At 52.6% G+C, this 20,244-nt stretch overlaps 1 protein-coding gene across 14 annotated transcripts in view; it reads right to left on the minus strand.

Annotated features, from left to right (window-relative positions):
- GDPD5 (glycerophosphodiester phosphodiesterase domain containing 5) overlaps positions 1–20,244 on the minus strand; it is a 91,750-nt gene that overhangs the window by 32,275 nt on the left and 39,231 nt on the right. For 10 of the 14 annotated variants that reach the window (XR_010580920.2, XM_074014783.1, XM_045371287.2 and 7 more), the window contains one exon: positions 9,778–9,954. The exons of the other annotated variants lie outside the window; for them this stretch is intronic. Coding sequence is in view for 9 of the 10 variants with exons in the window: in XM_074014783.1 (XP_073870884.1) it covers positions 9,778–9,894 (117 nt within the window). In the remaining variant the exon portion in view is untranslated. The remainder of the gene's footprint in view (positions 1–9,777; positions 9,955–20,244) is intronic. 14 annotated transcript variants of the gene reach the window in all.

Raw genomic sequence — 20,244 nt, forward strand, 5'->3', positions numbered from 1 at the left:
CTAACCCTCCAGGAACAGGAGCCCCTCTGTAGCAATCTGGGCAATTGTGGGTCAATTTCCCTGAAGGCCAGTCCTTCTCCTCACTGTCTCCTGAGGATGGTCATGTCTTCTCTTCACCCCTCCTTGTCTCTGTCCTGTCCCACCCACCCCAGAGCCCTCCATGTTCAGAGAAGAACACAGAGAAAGACCTCATTAGCAGCGGGAGCTCGTAGAGTCACAGAGCACAACTGCAGCCGCAACCCTGGCCCCACACAGGACACATGGACATGGCCGCTGGGGTGGCATGGCTCTGCTGCTGCCTTTTGCCACGGTTACAGGCCCCTGCCACTGTAGACTGCAGCCCCAGGCCAAAATGCACACAGCTGCCCCTCCCACTACTAGGGACCCTGAAGGTTATGGAGCACCTCCCCTGGGTCTCTTAACAGAACCTGGGGTCTAAAGTCTGCACACATCTCTCTGAACGTTATAGACTTTCAGAATCGCAGAGCTCCCCTGCCTGTCCCCTTGCCCTGGGGCAGAGAGAGTGTCTGCAGCCTCCAGGACAGGAGCTGACCCTGCTCTACTCCACTGGCTCCTGGGAAGCGGTCTCTCCTTCCAGATGCTGCCTGGTCCTTCTGTGGACTCAAAATTCTTCCTTCCAAGACATGGAGCCTGACGATGGGAGGCTGGGTTGAGGGAGTCTAGCAATGTTGGGTTTGAATCCCAGACTGGCCACGACTGAGTGACCTTGGGGAAGACATTTACCTTCTCTGTGTCCCAGCTTCCTGCTCTGTAAAATGGGGACAGTGTCGGCACGCTGCACAGACCACTGAAGCCTCCGGTGCACAGTGTCTGGTGAGACTGACCTTCTGGGCAGGGGAGTTATTGCCCTCCCCCCGCTCCCCGGGAGGTGGAGCTGAAATCTGCCTCCTCCACTGCTCCCCTGCAGCTGGTTCTCTGATACCACACAAAACAAGGCCAACCAAAGGGTAAGAAATATTGGGGTCAAATGACTACAGAGTGGAGAATACACAAAAGAGCTGGATTTTCACACGGGCCCTTCTCCCCACTGGCTGTGTGGCTGTAGGTCAATCGCTCAGGACCTCTGACCTCAGATTCCTCCTCTGTTCACAGAATGACATCACCACCACCTCACAGGAGGACTGCCAGGCCCCAGCACGATTACAGATGTAAGCTGTAAGTCGCCAAATCCAGGATCGTTCCTGTAATTATCATTTCGCATCTGACAGACCTTTAATTATGTGAAGACAGTGATCAAGCCTTTCCTCCCTGCTCTACACCACATCTCTCCAGCTGCTGAGGACAGCCAGGTTGATTGCCTGCCCCCAACCCAGAGTGGGTGCCATGGTCAGCCAGATGCAAAGGCCAGGCCTGGCTCTGTAGGCTGTGGCCCTGGGAGCCAGCACCAATGGAGGAAGAAGACCCTGGCACGACAGCTGCCTGATCTCACTCACAGGCTGCATCCTGGGCTGTCGGGAACAGAGCCCTGTGTGAGCTCACCATGGCACTGGGGGACTGGGGCTGGGTGGGGATGGTACTCCTAAGAGCCCTTTACTTGCTGCATCTCATCATCCCCACAGTTCTTCGAAGCAGAGGAAACCAAGTCTCAGAGGAGGGAAGAGACTTGCCAAGGTTACAAAGGGCACACATAATGGTGGAACCACAATTCACAACCAGGTCTGTGTACCTCCAGTGTCCCCAGCCATCTCGGGGCAACAAGGGGCAGGACATGTACATTATCCTTGCCTGACCAAGGAGGAAACAGGCTCAGAGGAACAGGGCCTTGCCCAAGGTCACGCTTTGAGTCACAGGCAGCGCCAGAGCAGGGACCCTAGGATTTCAGAGTTAACTAAGATGTCAGAGATTATCTCGCCTCATCTCCTAAAGATCCAACTAAGAAATGGAGAAACCACGATCTAAAGAAGGAGAATGGCCTGGAAATGTGGGCAAGAGATTAGGACATTAGTATATTAGTGCAAAAATCATGGGGAATTCAACTTACGGTGTTGGGACATCTGGATATTCATTTGGTAACAACTATAATTAGACCCCCCCCTCACACCCCGTACCTAACTAAATCTCAGTGTCTCTCCTCCACATCCTTACCACCCTTCTCTTCCAGTCATCTACATACATGTGTTGAGCCCTTAGACACTCAGAGATAAATCAGGCCACCCTGAGCCAAGACTGGCAGCAAACAGCTCCAATCCTGGGAATTGGTGTGGTGAGCAGGGAAAACACAGGTTGCTTAGGAGCTCAGAGCCCAGATCCTTAACACTGTTAGTTATAGGAGGAGGGGTGAGCTAGAAGCCTTCCTGGAGGAGGAGACACCTGCAGCAAAGTGGAAGGAAAGGGCTTGTTGAGAGGACAACGTTGGGGAGCCTCAATCCAGACAGAGAAAAGGAGCAGGGGGCCTGAAGGCACAGGGCAAAGCAGGCTTTGTTTTGGGGAACTGGTTCTTTATGGGCTTATAAAAGCTTTCCCTATATAAGAGAATCAGCCTTCACACACGCTGTATATTTTTTCTCATATATCATTTGAATTAATTTTATTTATCATGCTTTCTGCACAGAAATTTAAATTTTTATATAGTCAAATCTATCCCTCTTTTCCTTTATACATTTTGCCTCTGGTATTGTATTTAAGAAGGGTGGCCCAAAATTATATATTTAAGTAATATTTTACACCCACGATTTCTCAGCTTCATTGTTTACATTTCAATCTGCAATCCACCCATCCGACATCCATCTATATATAGTTCCATATGGATATCACGTGTGCGGAGAGAGGTTTAAAAGCCTTATCTCTAAAGCATGAAGACTAGAATTTCTTTTACATCTTTCCAAGTTGTTTAAATTTTTTCAACAAATGTATGCCTTCAAAATGGGAAAAAAGTTTAAAAATAGAAAAAAATACATCTTAATCCATCTGCAATTTATTTTGGTGTGAAGTAAGAGGCAGGGATCTAATTTTACTTTCACCAAATGGATGCTTCAGCTGTCCCTACATCGTTTGTGATACTGGTAGTAATTTCTACATTCGTTCACCACACAGTGAGTTCTCAAATGCCTGTGGTTGTGTTTGCAGGTTTTCCAACCTGGCCCAAGGCAGCCCCTTGCCGCTTGTGTGGGCTCTGCCTGGCACAGCTCCTTCTTGCTTGGCCAAGCCCTCTCCCCAGTGGTTCCAGCTCTTCTTTGAGGTCCCAGAGCCCAGCTGCGCCCTCAGCACGTGGTCCTACAGAGACCAAGAGGGAGAGATGGAGGAGTGCCTACCCCTGAATCTGCCACCTGCAAGCCAAATCTTGGGCATCTCAGCTCTTCCAATGGTCAGCCTTTTCCACCTTCACCAAGTTCCAAATGGGGGGACTGATGCATGGGAAAGCCTAAAAAATGTCAGCTGGAAAGGGTGCAGGGAGCTCCCAAAAGGGAGAGATGGGCAAGCTATGCAGGATTACCCTGGCCCTGATCCGGGAGATTTGGGGGAGGTGGCGGCCTGGGGAGGTTGGAGAGATATTGCAGCATTAGGGCCAAGCAGGGAAAGGGATTAGAATCCCCACCCCCAGCTGGCTCCTGACAGCCTAAGAGGCTGGATTTATTTTTCTGGACTACAGAGAGCTGGGCAATCAGGCCTCTGTCCTTGCTTCTGCTGGGGTGCACTCAGAGTGGTTCATTAGGCAGGAGAATGCAATTAAGTCCTGCCTGGAGCACCCTGTCTCTCCCAGCCTATCCCTTCACTGGCATCAGCCCCTTGGGGAGACATGAGCAGAAAGGCTGAGGAGCCCTTAGGAAGGACCATCCCAGATCCCTTCTCAGGGATGGGTGGCCATAGTCCCCTGGTAATGCCCCATCTCCTGCCCCACCCTTGCTCCATAACCCAACACTCAAGGTGTTCACAGAGTGTCATCAACAAGACTTAGCCACTTCCCCTGGAGTGTGGCATGGTCATGCCAGGTGCCCTTGGTGCTATTCTGCGAGGAGCTAGGCAGGGTGTGGAGGTTTCCGAAGGCAAGAGACTGGATGGCTTTATCGCAGCGATAAATCCCCACCTCCTTGTGCTGCAACAAACCAGCCCCTCCTCTTTCTCTCTCGTGGATGTAATAATATCATCTCCTAGTTTCTTATCCTTATAGGAATCCTGCAATTTTAGAAGTGGGAAAAATAAAGCTCAGAGGGCCTCTCTCTCACCCCTGCCGGGCCTCTTTTCCTCAAAGCACTGGAGGAGAGAAAGCCATCACTTTGAAAGTTTGTAGGGAGGGCACGTTTTCTGCAGGGTTGGAACAATGGTCTCTTCGGTACAAGGCAGGAGGCACATTCCTATCCATGATCTAATTGTATCTGCAGGACATAGATTCATACCTCCACTTAACCCACAAGCAAGCTCAGGCCCAGAGAGGGTCTGGGCCTGACCTGACATCACACACTCAGTCACTGGAAGGCAGGGTCAAGTTCAGACTGCAGCTCCCTTGCCAGGAATGCCCAGTGGCATCTGGCTCTATCCAGCCACACCCTGGAGCCCATCTCAAAGGCTGCTTCATCCCTGAAGCCTGCCCTGATTTCCTGAGTGGGATCCATTCTTTCCAGCTCCATATCCTGGACACAAATCCACATGGCTGACAGGACAAAAAGTGGGGACCAGCTGGGAACCTCATCTCTTCCTCCCTCTTGTGCACTGGCAGAGCCCAATTCCAGCTCCAAGGGTGATCTGGGAGGTCCCTCTGGCCGAGGCAGCACCCTCCACTGCCAACCACCGCCAGGAGCACAGGAGGCAGCACCAAGAACGCAGCACGCACCCGTCCACACATGTACGCCTACATTCTCCACCAGCTCTCTAGGGGTTCAGCCGCCCCACCTGGTAAGCAAGATGGCAGTCACATCCCCTAACTACTTCCTCACTCGCTTATGAACACATACGCTCAATCCTCCTTCCAGTCATTCATTCAGCAAATCTTGTCCGAGGACCTCCTCTGAGTCAGGTCCCTGGAGTGTGCAGGCCCAGGCCCTTTCCTAAAGAGTTCAGTGGGAAACAAAAAATCACAATCCACATGGCCAGCACAGGTCAACGTGCTGTCGGACCCCAGGGGAGCGAGGAAGGCAGGGAGAGAGAGCAGTGAGGAGAGAAAGGAAGAGGAGGGCTATTTTTTGGCAGAAGTTGGGGGCATGGAGGGGGATTTGCAATGAGTCTTAAGGGGCAGAGAGGAGAAAGGGTATTCCAAGCAGAGGGAATGGCAGGAGCAAAGGCCCAGTGCTATGAAGGGTGAGGTTATCCTGGGGATGCAGAGAAGCTCAGGGTGGCTGGCATGGACGAGCATGGAGGGGAAGGGGCAGAGGAGCTGGGGATGGATTTGCCTAGAGCGAGTGTCTTCCTGCCAAGGCAGGGTGATGGGGGGTTCTCATCATATCCCATCATAGGAGACAGGCAACTGGGGTTGGGGAGGCTTATTTGTCTGTTCTACCCACCCCTCCTGTGCTATTCCTGGACTCTACCGAGACCGCTCTTCTCTCACTTGCTCCTGTGGCACAGCATGGGTTCCCATCTCCAGGACCGGCCTCCATCCACCCACGCTGGGCATCACAGAAGGATGAGATTCACTGTCAGACACTCCTTCCTCTGCAGCTCAGTCCACAGCCAGTCCACGGATGATAACTTCTAGGTGTCTCTGGAATGCCTCCCCTGGCCTGCATCCCTGTGTATACCTCCTCACTCCCCACACAGACACCTGAGGCCTCACTGGCCCTCCCACCTCCACCTGAGGCCCTCAGAGCATTCTCCACAATTTGACCACAGTGCTCCTCACACAGCCTGAGCCTGGCTCAGGCCCCCACTTGCCCAGGATGAAGCCCAGGCTCTTCAGTACAGCTTCAGGCTCAGGCCTACTGAGCAGCACCCTTCCCCCTCCCTGCACCTGAGCCGGTGGACTGAATTCCTTTCAGTTCCTGAACACAAGACACTTGTGCACACGGTTCCCCCTACCCCGAACATTTCCCCGGTATGGGGAGATGGGGCTGATCCTCCCAGAGGCCAGCTCAGGCAAGCCTTCCCTGCCCCCAGGGTTTCCCCAGGCCCCCAAAATGATCACCCTGGGTGGTCCAGGTGTGTCTGTTCTTGTCTGTTCTGCCACAAGCCTGGGGGCCCTTCAAGGGAGGGGAGAACCAGGTCTGATACACTTATGACCCCAGAGCAGGTAGCAGGACAGATTTGTTGATTAAATAAGTAATCAGGGCACCCCAGACAAGACTGTTTGGTGTGGAACAGATGAGGGCACAGGCCTGAGGGTGTGAGCGGGGTCAGTGCAGGCTGTGCCCTCAGCCGCTTGGCCTGAGTAACTCCCTTGCTCTTCATGGAGGAAATCAATTAAGATTATAGCAGCCTTCAAAAGGTAAATGTACTACGGAAGTGCAAGAATTGGCTATCATGGTCTGTCTCTTTCAATGTCTCTGGCTGGGAAGTTCCTCCAGGCATCTGACCTATATCCGTCTCTAAAGAGAAGCTGGTTTTGACACTGCCTTTTGCAGACACAGTCTTCAGGGGACCCTGTGGGGATGGCCTGAGAACAGTCTTCTGTCCTACCAAGTCCTTAATTGGCAGTATTAGAGTAATGAGTCACAGACAACAACCAATTAATTATCCCCAGTTATAAAAAGCTCTGCTTCCCCTTCCTGGCTGTTGAGTGAGCCCGGCCTCCTGCTGCCAGGCTCCTCCACTCCTCAGAACTGGGGGCAAGAGAAGAGGCCATTTCACCTCTCTGGTCCTTGGTTTCCTGCTTCTTTATTTGTTAAGTGTGTGTCCTGGGGGGCTGGGGGGCAAAGGCTTGGAAGAGGTGGGAATGTGTCAGGCTGGGGGCAGGAAGGAGGGAGAGGAAGGGGCCCTTCCCAGGCTCTCTCCATGCACACTCTCCACTTCCCAGGATCCACTTCAGGGCCCAGGGTTGGATCCTAACCAGGGAAACACTGAGGCTTCCAAGCCTGGCATTCAAGGCTACTCCCTATCTTGTCCCAAATGCTCCTGGTGCAGTGCTCTTTCTCCTCCATCAGGCAACTTCCCAAGTCCCCCTGCCTTTCTTCTTCCAGCAAACTGTCACTTAAACCCACATCTTCAACACACGCTATCTTCCCTAGTCTCCAGCAGTTTAGGCTGCAAATCTATCGTCAGCCTGTGTGGCTGATTTCTCCGTGTGTAAAATGGGTACACAATTAAACATGGCCCATGCAGATGTTACAACAATGACCAGGACAATGCATGTAAACCGTTTGTTCCCTGCATACAGTAGGTACTCAATAAATGTTAACAGATACTATTACTTTCATACTTCATTTTCCAGCCTAAGAATGAGAATAAAATGCCTTGTGACTCTCCCACCTTTCAGCCCATTTCGCAGATGAGACCCAGGGAGATCTGGTTTCACAAGAGTTGAACCCAGGCTTCTCTGAGTTGGGAGATACAGGAGAATTCCCCCTGCGGCGGCAATGGTGAGAAGAAGGAGAGACACCAGGCTCACTGGCAGAGCCCTCTCCACCACCCCTCAGCCCAGGCAGCTCTCCTCTCCCTGCCAGCCCCCATGGAGCTCACGCAAGGCCTCTATTTGTTCAGCAAAATTTCTGGAGCCCCTACCCTGCACCAACCATGTCTTTGAGAAACCAGACTGCTATTCCTTCGTTGCGAGAGTCCAGCCCCATTGCTGCCCTCACCCAGTTGCCTCAGGGAGGAATAGGGACAGAAAAGAGAAACAGGGAGAGAGAGAAAGGATGAGGGGTAGAGGCTTGGAACCAGGAAATAGGAGGAGACAGGGGGTGGAGCAAAGTGAGCAACTGCAGGGAGAAAGGGGCGGGGGAGCAGAGGATGCTCATCTTCAGCTATGAGTTTGGGGTCACCTGAGGTGAGCTCAGCCCTTTCTGCAGAGGCGCTGCCACCCAGAGCTGCTGCAAAACCTATACCCTCTCCTTGCCTAGCTCATGGCCCCCTGCTGCCCCTCCAGCCTTGGCCCCAGACCCCTGCCCCAGATTGGTGACCCAGACCCTAGCCTTGCAGAGCACGTTCTGTTCTGGTTCTCAGTCAGCTCAAAACCAGCCTCGGCCCACCTCCTCCACTCTGGGCCCTGTGCTGGCCGCAGCTAAGACCATCACTTCCTGACTCCATGCCTATGACTGGCCAGCCTTGGTCCCACCAAGGGGATGAGACTCCTGGGAGATACGCCTTCCCCGGCGTCTGCCCCTATGGCCAAGGGGCTTCCTGCCTGGGAGCTCAGCCATCTTTCTTCTCCCCTTAGCCTCAGCTGTCTCCCCACCCCATTCACACCAGTGGCTGCTGGACCTCCATTGCCTAGGTCCAGATCCAGAACAGAGTGTGGAGCACGGCAGAGTGTCCACGGGATTCTGAAGCCATGATCACAACCTAGCTCCCATTTCAGAGATGGAGAGGCTGAGGCTTGGGCATCTGGAATGACCTGTCTCAATGGCTAGTCATAGCTGGCACTGTGCTGGTCACATCACAGCCCTCATCACATGTCATGGCCCAGTGGCTCCTTGAGAGGGGTGTGTCTCCCCTCTAGTTCACAGGTGAGGGAGCTCACAGGCAACTAGATTCAAGTAGAGGATGCACCACCAAAACCTGAATCCATCTGACTCCAGAGCCCACGGCCTGTGCCCCTCCACGTAAGAGGGAAAGCTGTGACATATGGTATCTCAGAGGGCTTCCCAGCAGGGGCCTGGAGTGGAGAGACCGGGGCTCTAGTATTGACGTTGCCAGGGGCCTGCTTTGGGCAGGTCCTTCCCTCTCCTTTGCCTCAGTTTGGCCACTTGACTCCTCTGTGGCCGGGAGTGGGGAGATGGCAGTGAATCAGGCCTGGTGCCCACCCTGGCAGTTCCTGCTTTTTACTGTTTGGGGGTCATGAACCCAGGCTCCTCAGTCTAGGGCTCTATTCCTCATCAGCACAGGCAGAGGAGGGCAGACAGGTGGATAAGCTTCACCAACCTCCCCAGAGACACAGCCAGGCCTACTGGGCCTCTGACATCAGTGGGAGCCAACACCCCCCCCACCCCCCACCTCCCCCGCCGCCCACACCCTGCCACCCCCTGGCCACTCCAGCCTCTTCTGGGGCTGGCTGAATTTAGAGGCTGGCTTCTTTGTTCAGACAAGCAGGAAGGAGGAGGAAAGTTGTTCTCCAGACAGTAAAGCTTTTAGATAAACACTACACAGGAATTGGGTTCCTTCAGAGAAGAAACTAGATCCACCGGCTGACAGCGCCCCAGGGACAAGAGTGCAGCTTAGGTCTGGCCTGGGGAGCCCAGCACTGAAGGAGGCTTTCTTTATCTGGCTGTGCACCTGCTGCCAGCTCTGGCAAGCCTGTGGCTCAGGTGACTGAGCCCCGGTGCCAGACCGTGGCCCTGCCAGCTCTCAGGCTCCAGGATGGCCGGGCCCACCTCCTCACTCTCTCCTCCAGCACCCACCTGTTTGCCTGCCTGCCTGCCTGTCAGGGTCTGCCAGAAAGCTGAGGACTTCTGCCTACCTTGGGGTGACTCTTCCCTTCTGGAGCAGCCTAACCTCAACAATGTCAGAGGAGAGTTAACAACATGTCAACGGGACGAACTCCTTCTGGCTCTCCTGGTCAGCAGATTCAGGAATTACTATCAGCCCATTTTACAGAGGGAGAAACTGAAACCCAGAAAGGCCATTGGCCTGTCCAGAGCGAGTCAGCAGAGACAGAGGTAAGACCCCTCCCCCAGCCCCTCAGGCTTGCTGGGGCTCACTGGGTCCCTCTGACCCTGTTCCAGGGTGGCTCACCGGCGTGGTATCATCATGGGAGCGCTGGTAGCGCTTCCAACGGCAGCCGTAGATGCCCGTGAGGCAAGAGAGGCACAGCTGTGGCTCGTAGTACTGCAGGGGCTGGTGTCTCACCATACTCGTGCCTGCAGCCCTGGCGCCTGGCCCTCAGGCGCCCATGGAGGCCCCCAGCTGGTCCTGCAGGAGGAAGCACAGGGCGGTGAGGCAGGGGAAGGGTGAAGAGTCAGGCACCACATAGCAAGTCATTGTAGCCTAGGTCAGGGAGGGTCACCCCTGCTCAAAGCACTGCAGTGGGGCTCCGTCTCACTTGGAGTCACAGGCCCACCCTTGCAGGTCCCCAAGGACCTGTCCTCTGCCTCCCACCCAGGCCCTCCTCCTCCCTACTCCTTCTCCTCCAGTCATTCCTGACCTCTTCCACGTTCTTCACTGGCCTGGCATGCTGCTGTCCCCTCTGTCTGGAATGCTCTTCCCTTAGAAACCTGCACGGCTTCCTCCTCTTTCCCCTCCTCTCTTCGGGTCTTCAAATGTCCTTTTCTTTTCTTTTCTTTTTGAGATAGAGTCTTGCTCTGTCACCCAGGCTGGAGTGCAGTGGCGTGATCTCAGCTCACTGCAACCTCTGCCTCCCAGGTTCAAGCAATTCTCTTGCCTCAGACTCCCAAGTAACTGGGATTACAGGTGCCCACCACATCTGGCTAATTTTCGTATTTTTGTAGAGATGGGGTTCTGCCATGTAGGCCAGGCTGTTCTCGAACTCCTGACCTCAGGTTATCTGCCTGCCTCGGCCTCCCAAAGTGCTGAGATGACAGGCATGAGCCATGGCACCAGGTCACATGTCCTTTTCTCAATGACACTGTCCCAGATCACCTTCTGTAAAACTGTAGCCCCTTCCCACGTTCCCTAAGCTCCTTCCCACATTCTCAGCTTTGTTTTCTCAATCATGTCCTTAAATATAACTTGTTTATTTTTCCTGTCTATCTACCCTACTATAATGCAGTTTTCATGAAGGCAAGGATTTTTGTCTGTTGTATTTTCTGCTGTATTCCCAGTAACTGGAACAGTGTCTAGCACATAGCAGACTTTCAAAATAAACATTTTAGAAGAAATTATCATACAAGCTGAGATGTGTTGAGCACTTAAAATACACCAGGCACCGTGTAACGACTTTACATTCATTGTTCCATCTCAGCACAACCATATGAAATGGCAGGTTCTGTGTCCTAAACCCATTTGACAGCTCAACAAACTGAGGCTCAGAGAACAAGGAGCAATGCCTGGCTGCTGTCCCATAACTGGACCGTAGTCAATCTAGGAACTGCTCTAGTGCCCCAAAGTATTCATTCTCCAGACACAGGGAGCCTCCTAGCCAGGTGGGCCTCCTAGCCCATGGGAAGATGGTATAGCAGCAAGAGGTGTCTTAAGGGTTGAAGTGTGGCTGCCAGGAGCTACTGCCTCAGCCCTGATTGGCACCCTGGAAATATCTGTGGGAGCCACAGCCTCCGGGGGCCAGTGTTGGTCAAGTGTGACCACGTGGCAATGAGCTTGGGGCACCTCACACACCCTGAGTATCAGGTGTCATCCAGTCCTCCACATCACTGTGAGTTATTCTTATTCCATTTTGCTGATGACAAACCCGGGACTCAGAACAGAGAAACTATTTGCCCAGAGGTACACAGCTATACTGAGGTGTCAGGACTCCAACCCTGGCCTGTGGGACTCCAGAAACTCAGTCATATGTTCTGTACCAGGCCCTATCCGAGGCCCTGGAGACAATGTGAGCAGGACACACAAAGACTCCTAGGGCCCTGAGAGGGCCAGAGAGGGGAACAGCTAGGCATTGTTCCAAATGCTTTCCATGCAGAAACTGTAACAGCAGCCCCAGGAAGGAAGGAAGTATTCGCATTTAAAAAATGGAGATATAATTCACATACCATAAAATTTACCCTTTTAAAGTATACAATTCAGTATTTAATATACAGTATTCAGTTTTTGGTATATTCATAAGTTGTACAACCATCACCACTATCTAATCCCAAAACAGTTTCACCATCCTAACAACCCTCACCCCGCCCCGCACCCTTCTCATGCACTGTCACTCCCTATTTACCCCGGCCTCACTCCTCTGGCCCTGGCAACTGCTCATCCACTTTCTGTCTCTATGGACTTGCCTATTCTAGAGACTTCATATAAATGGAATTATACAATATGTGGCCTTTTGTGTCTTGCTTCTTTCACGCAGCATAATGTTTTCAAGGCTCATCCATGTTGTAGCACGGATCAGCATGTCATTCCTTTTTATGTCTAACATTCCATTGTACGGATCTACCACATTTTGTTTACCCATTGATCAGCTGAAGGACATATGGGTTGTTATCACTTTTGGGTTGTTATACATAATGCTTCTGTGAATGAGTTTTTTGTGTGAACGTTTGTTTTCATTTTTTTGGGGTACACATTTCTTTTGGGATAGAATTGCTGGTCACAGCACTTTGGGAGGCTGAGGCGGGCGGATCACCTTAGGTCAGGAGTTCGAGACCAGCCTGGCCAACATGGTGAAATCCCATCTCTACTAAAAATGCAAAAATTAGCTGGGCGTGGTGGTGGGCGCCTGTAATCCCAGCTACTCGGGAGGCTGAGGCAGGAAAATCACTTAAGGAGCGATTTTAAGGAGGCAGAGGTTGTCAAGATCGCACCACTACACTCCAGCCAGGGTGACAGGGCGAATCTCCATCTCAAAAAAAAAAAAAAGGAATTGCTGTGCTATATGTTAACTTTTGTTTTTGAGATAAGGTCTTGCTCTGTTGCCCAAGCTGGTGTGCAGTAGTGTGATCATAGCTCATGGAAACCTCAGACTTCAGGGCTCAAGTGATCCACCTGAGTTGCTGGGACTACAGGGGTGTGCCACCACATCTGGATCATACGGTAACTTTTATGTTTAACCTTTTGAGGAAATGCCAAACTGTTTTCCAATGTGACTGCACCATGTTACATCCCCAAAGTATCATCATCATCATCTCCATTTTATAGATGAGAACTCTGAAGCACAGAAAGGTTGAGCCACTCACCAAAGGTCACTCAGCAGAGCCAGGATTCATACCCAGGCAGGCTGGCTCCAGGGACCTTGCTCTAACCCATGGGCCTGCCACATCTGATCCGCCGCCTATTTTTGTACAGCCCAAAAGCTAAGAATAGTCTTTATATTTTTAAATGGTTGTGAGAGTCAAAACAAAAATATCTTGTGACACATGAAAATTACATGAAAGTCAAATTTCAGTGTCCATAAATAAAGTTTCATTGGACGCAGCCATGCTCATTCATTTATGTATTGTCTATGGCTGTTTTAACTGTAACTGCAGTGTTGAGTAGTTGCCACAGAGACCATATGGCTTGCAAAGCCTAAAATACTGACTGTCTGGCCCTTCAGAGGGAAAGTTTGCAGACTCCTGAAGTCACTGGACTCTAATGGCCCACGAGCCGTATGGTAAGTGCAGTGTATGATGAAGGGAGGGAAGGGAGCCTGTGGGCACTGACCATGGTGCAGGGAGGGTCAGAGTATGCTCCCTGGAGTCAGCACTGAGCTGAGGCCTGGAACATGAGCTCCTAAGATGCCACTCTCCAAAGCCCCAGCGGCTGCACTGTAGGAGCACACTGGGCTTCAGTCCCACTCACTACTTCCACCACCAGGCCTCACTCAGGGCCTCTGCCTATCCCTCCAACACCAACACCCAATGCTGACCTCACCTCAGTGATGACATTACAGCCTGCAGTCTGAGGGGGAAGATGCATTAGGGGCTTGCTGGGAATACTGAATGACCTGGAGTCTCCTGAGTGCTGGGAATGGACTGCTGCAGCCTCTGTCTGGGGGAGCCCTGGGGAGGCATGTGGACTATGGTGCAGCTGCTGGGGCTTCCCTGAGCCAGGGCCTGGGGCAGGCTGGGGTGGGGATACAGCTTGGCTCCCATGGGGCTGGGGAGACCATGGGTGGGGGCTGGTGTGGGGTGCTCTCAGCTTTACTATACTCCAGAAGATTTGGGGAGTGTTGTGTGCCCACATAGGCACTCCCACATTCCCAGCCTTCCCGCAGGGGTGGTAGGCCAGGGTCCACAGCCAGGGGAGCCAGGTCTCACCCTGTGCATTCCCCAGACGGGAGTCTCTACTGTCATGTCAGCCACTACATCTGCCCCCGCCTCCCCAGGAAGGGAGGAGGCAGGTGCAATGTGGAAAGAAGCCTAGCTTTATGCTGCCTCGCACTGACTTGCTCTGTGGCTGAGGCCACTCAGGCTCTTCCCTGAGCCTTGGTTTCTGAATCTGTAAAAGCGAGTAACAGCTTCTGCCTTGACTTCTATAGGACACACAATTGGGGGCAGTGTGAGGGAAAGGTGCCAGCAGGTACTGCAACGCTGAGGTACAACAGGTGGACATCCTGCAATGCATGTGGGATCCCACCCCAGGTTCCCCTGCCTTCACACTCCTTTCCCAGGACTCCCCTGCCCCAGGACTAATTCCCACATGTCCTCTGCCTGCCCCTCCCCTGTCCCCACGCCTGCACATTACAACCCATCCAGGAATGGAAATTCCACTTCAAACCTGGAAAAGAGGGAAGTAGAAGTGTGTGCGTCATGCCTCGGCCCAGAACTTCACTGATTCTGGCTCTCAGAGTCTCCTCTCCCCAAGGTGCATTTTCATCCTGTTCATAACTGTAGGGGATTCTCTGGGAGGCAAACCTCTTCTCTGTCTTCTGTATGCTCTCCTGGCTACGGCCATCTTGTTCACTCCCACGGCTTCAGTTACCAGGTGCTGCCAAGGCCACCCAGGCTCTGCCTCTGATCGAGACAGCCAGCAGCTCCTGGATGTCTCCAGGGTTGTCACCCAGGCCTTGCAAACCCAGTTCAGCCACACTGCCCTCTACCACCCTTTTTTAAGGCCCTTTTCTCGCCATCCCCACAGCCACTCCCCCTGTCCAAGGCTTCATCTCCCCTGGCTGGGGACTCCTCCAGATTCCTTGCTGTCAGCCCCATCCCTCCAATCCAAGCTCTCACCTGCAGCTGGACTGAACTTCTTAACAGGCAGTGACCAGGATCTGACCCCTACTGCTCTTCCAGCCTTGCCTCCCTTCACCTGGTGAACTCCTCCTGATCCTTCAAGTGTCAGATGTTCCCTCCTCCATGGAGGCCCAGTTTGGTTAGAGGTCTCCCCAGCCTCCCATATCCCTGGCATGTCCCTCCCTCTTAACTGGGCACACTGTGAGAGCACTGTGGACATGCCTGCCTCCCCCATGGGATGGTCTGCGTTAACCCCATGTCCCCAGGGAGCAACACAGGGCAGCAAGAGCAGGAAGCACTAGGGACTTCTTGGACCATACTTCAGACAAGTGCCCGGAAGTCCTGCTAACGGAGGCATGCTGCTCACACCACACTTGGCAGCAGGGACAAGCTCTGAGACGGGACTCTCTCCGCCATCCCTCACCAGCCCATCACCTTCCCTCCCTTTCCTGCCAGGGATAATGGCATTACTTAGGTCCAATCAATTTCTCCAAGCTACCTCCCAGGGTTGCTGATACCAGCCAAGTTCCCAAGACATCCCTTGCTGAGAGCTACTGCTGGCTCTGGGACAAGAGAACGCTCTCACCTCTGAGCCTAATGTCCAAGGCCCCTCCCCAGCCCAAAGTCCTGTTTTCTGTCAGAATCCCTGAACTTGCACAGCCTCCTGCTTGCACAGGGAAAAGCCTTCCAAGAGTCCATGCCTGAGATAGAGTAAACACCCACTATGGAGCAGAGACAGGATGCTGGGGATGGGCGTGCACCTCCGGCGTCCTGTCCCATCCTCACATCTCGGGACGCACCTGCCTGCTCCCCTACCCTTTCTCCCTTCCATAACTGCCAGGCCCACGCTGTGCCCCCCAGACTACACTGCACTGCTCCCAGCCCCTTTCTGATCATGAAGTGCCTGGATTCTAGCCTGATCACCCTCAACTGACTTGCTATATGACCTTGGACAGGTCACTACCTCTCCCTGAGCCTTACTTTACTCATCTGGGGAATGGGGACTAAATGGGGTAATACATGGAAGTGCTCAGGTCTGCAATAAAAAGGAATTGAGGCATGCGACAACATGAATCCTGAAGACGTCATGCCAAGTTCACAAAAGGCCACATATCGTATGATTCCATGTATAAGAAATGACCAAAATGGGCAAATACCGAGACAGAAAGCAGCTCAGTGAATGCCAGGGGCTGGGAGGATTGGGGAGGAAAGGCAGAGTGACTGCTAGTAAGTGTGGAGTTTCTTTTTGGGCTGGTGAAAATGTCCCTGGCCGGGCGCGGTGGTTCATGCCTATAATCCCAGCACTTTGGGAGGCCGAGGCGGGTGGATCACTTGAGGTCAGGAGTTCAAGACCAGCCTGGCCAACATGGTGAAACCCCATCTCTACTAAAAATACAAAAATTAGCTGGGCGGTAGTGGCACGCGCCTGTACTCTCAGCTACTTGGGAGGCTGAGGCAGGAGAATCACTTGAACCTGGGAGGTGGTGGTTGCAGCGAGCTGAGATGGTGCCATACACTCCAGCCTGGGCAACAGAGTGAGACCCTGCACGCCACCACCCAACCCAAAAAAAAAAGAAAGAAAATGTCCTGGAATTAGTGGTGATGGTTGGGAACTTTATCTCAATAAAACTTTTTTTTGTTTAAGTGCTCAGGTCTGGAAGTCACATGAATGTCTGCACTAGTTGTGAGGTGCTGCGAGGTCAGCGGCAGCTGCACCAGAGGGGACGACAGCCTGGAAACCTTGGCTGTACCTGGGCCCCCTCCACTCCTACCCAGGCATGGGTCTCCAGACCCCTCAGATTCTGGAAACAACTCTAGTTCCTTCCAAGGAACTCTTCTGCCAAATTAACCTGAATTGTTTCTGTTGTTTGCAATTCCAAACCTTGATTGGCATGAGGATATTCACTGTGTTGCCAGCTTTTAACAGGTTTTAAGCACTCAATAAATGTGTTCAAGAACTGAATGAGGTCAGGTGCCATCGCTCATGCCTGTAATCCCAGCACTTTGAGGAAGCCGAGGCAGAAGGATCACTTGAGGCCAGGAGTTCAAGACCAGCATGGGCAACATGGTGAGACCTCTATCTCTAAAAAAAAAAAAAATAATAATAATAAAAAGAATTGGCTGAGCTAACATATGTACAGTGTGAGGACTACCAGCCACAATGGTTACTGTTTGATGTGCTAGCACTTGCTGCTGGGTGGTGTGGGCACTCCAGGTCATTGCTGGGTACCGTGCTGAGCACTGCATAGGCATCCCCTCTCCTTGACAACCTTTCTGAGCGAAGACCAATGGTCTTACCTAACAGATTGCAAACGTGGGCCTGAAAGAATGGGCAAACCAACTGCAGTGCATTCCACACAATGAGGAATATTATTCGGCAATAAAAAGGAGTCAGCTACCCAGCCACAAAAAGCAATGGAGAGACCTTGAAAGCATATTGCTAAGTGACAGAAACCAATCTGGAAAGCTATATACTGCATGATTCCAACTAAGCGACGTTCTAGAAAAGGCAAAACTGTGGAGGCAGTACAGAGATCAGTGGCTGTCAGGGACTCAGGGGGAAGGGAAAAATAAGTGGTGCTCAAGGAATTTTGAGGCCACAAAGCCCTTCTGTATGATACAGTAACGATGGACATGTGTCAAACCCCATACAGTGTGCAACACAAGGAGTGAACCATAGCGCAAACTATGAACTTTAGTCAATCATAATTAACCAATATTAGTTCATCAATTGTAATAAATGTACCTTATTAACATAAGATGTAAAAGAATAAGCCAGACTGTGGGGAGGGAGAATGTGGAGGAGGGTACATGGAAACTCTATGTACTTTCCAATCAATTTTACTGCAAACCTAAAACTGCTTTTGAAAAAGTGTATTAAATACACAGACACACACATACACACACACACGCGCGCGCGCACACGTGCACCCAAGAGGTTAGGTAATTCACCCAAGGCCAAACAGCTAATCACAGAGGAGGGAGGATTTGAACCCGGGGCTGTTGACTCTAAAGTCCAGACTCTCCATAGTTGCAGCCTCACAGTGCCGGCCTGTTCATGTTTCTATCACCTTCCACGTCAATGCCAGCTGCAGCACCTGTATAACTGAAAATTGTACCTCAAAGGACCAAGCTCAATATTTTGGTTGGTATCAGGAAAGCATAGGCAGAATGAGTCTAGGAACATTGGGGAGGAAAGGAAAAACCCCCAACAGTGCCAGGATGGGTGGGGATGGGAGGCCGACCTTTGGCATTGTGCTAGGGCCCTGGGGAAGGGGGCAAGCAAGCAGATGGAGAGAAACCCCCCTTCTCCTTGGCCATGGCTGTCCTCACTGGGCCGCAACCCCAGCCCAGCCCTGGGATGATGGTCTGAGGCTTAGCTCGAACACCAGTGGGCTGAGTGACCGCCCCAAGCCTCTGGCCTCAGTTTTCCCATCTGTATCATGGGAGGGTTTGAGCACCCTCAGCTGATCTCCAAGGGCCTTTCCAGCACTCAACTTCTAAAACCCTTTATCTACCTACTCTTTCCTCACCCCCAGTAGCAAAGCAGAGAGGGGGCTGCTTGAGGAAAAGGGAAGGCCAACCCCTGATCCCTCCCTGGTCTGACTGGGGAAGAGCTCCCCTCTGCTCCCATGGCTAATCACTGGGCATCCTGACAGTCACCCTCCTAGGACGCAGTTCAAAACTTGGATGAAAGTGGCAGGAAGGCCCATAACAAAGTTAGGCACCTGGTCATCCTGAGCACCAGGGCAGAGCTCTGGCCCTGCCCAAGAGCCTCCACCATCTTTGATAGGGATCAAGGTGTAGGTACATTGTGGCCTAGATGACTCACAAATAGTGATGACCCCAAACTTCCCTTACAGTGAAATGCCAGGCATGAAAGGTGCAGGGCCATGGTGACTTGTTTCCATAGGGCTCCAGGATCATGGCCTTGGAGCAGGACCAGGGCCTTTCTGCGGTCCTTCCTTACCACTTCATCCATCCCTGCTCCCAACCCAGCTGTGCCTGTGAAACCACCTTAGCCGTGGAGCCCCTCTGCCTATCCTCAATGCCTGGCGAACTCCTGCTCATCTCAGTTCAGGTAGCCCCTCCTCCGGGAAGCCCTTCCTGACTGGGTCACGATCTCTTCTGGATGCCACAACTCTGTGTTTCCTGACCACTGCGTAGGGGCTTCCGGGAGATGGTGAGATCTATGCAGAATTCAGAAATGAGAAAAGATTTGCAGCACAAAGGGGAGAAGGAAGGGCATTTTAGGTACGGAGACAGCACAGCAGAAGCCTAGGTGGCAGGGAGGGCAGTGACTGGGGCTTCTCCCAGGGCAGAGGGCACCCCAAACAGCTCACCGAGTGGACCGTTTCCCAAAACAAAACAACCAAACCCAAACCTACAAAATGAATTTCTGGCCCCAGGACGAGGGCTGGAGGTGGGGGAGACAGGAAAGATTCCGGAAAGAGCCCAACCAGTGAAATGTGGAACCCACTCATCCCCGGCCCTGCCCTATGCTCTACAGCCCCAGCCTCCTGCAGGCAGCTCACGACTCAGTCTATTTTCCATTGCATAGCCTCATTTGATGGCTTGAACAGAGAGATCCCAGCTGCCACCATCTCACTGTACAGCCTTGGGGAAGTCGCTCTACCTCTCTGGGCCTCGGAGAAGCCCTAGATTCTAACGGCATCTGCAGAGAAGGTAACCAGACCTAGGGGCAGGAAGGAAGTCTAAGTCACAGGGGCAGCTTCCAGTTGGGAGAGGCTTGGGGAAGAGGTGCCTGGAAGGAGGCAGGGAGAGAGGCCTTGAGGTGAAGAGGCAGGTGGGGTCTGTGCCACCCAGGCCCTGCAAGCCTGCTCATTCTGGGGAAATGTTACTCAGTGGCCAAGGCTGGGGCTCAGCCGGAGCCTCCAAGAATCAATCATGCCATAATTAGGGTCACTATTAATCTCTTTCCACAGTGATGCCAGGGCCTCCTGTTTACCCAACACTTCTGTCCCAAGAGACCTCTGATTGTCATTCCTCTCGCGAGGAGGCTGGCAGGGCCCAGAGGTGAAGGTAGACTAGTTCTTCCCCAGCTCAGGAGCCTGCCCGGGGGCCTTGGGTTCTCTTGGTACAGAAAGGACTTCTCTTTCCCAGGTCAGGGCTATGAGCTTGGGCTGAGTAGTCACCAAAAGTGACCTGGCCTTTCCCAGAGGGCACAGCTTAGCATCTCAGAACTCAAAATCTCAGGCTCCAAATGCCCCAAATTGGAGCTCTAGAATCACTTCACCCAAGACTCACAGTGTCATGGAATCCTCATTGAACAATTCAACTGGCATCTTCAAACTATCCCTGGATTTCAGACTGCTAAGTCACACAGTATCAGCGCCAAAGTCCCGGAGGTACTCCATCCAGCCTCCCCTTCCATTCAGAAATCCCCTGTGCTGCTCCTGCTGGTGGT

The sequence above is a fragment of the Macaca fascicularis genome, chromosome 14, assembly GCF_037993035.2.
Source record: "Macaca fascicularis isolate 582-1 chromosome 14, T2T-MFA8v1.1".
NCBI classification, from domain to species: domain Eukaryota; kingdom Metazoa; phylum Chordata; class Mammalia; order Primates; family Cercopithecidae; genus Macaca; species Macaca fascicularis.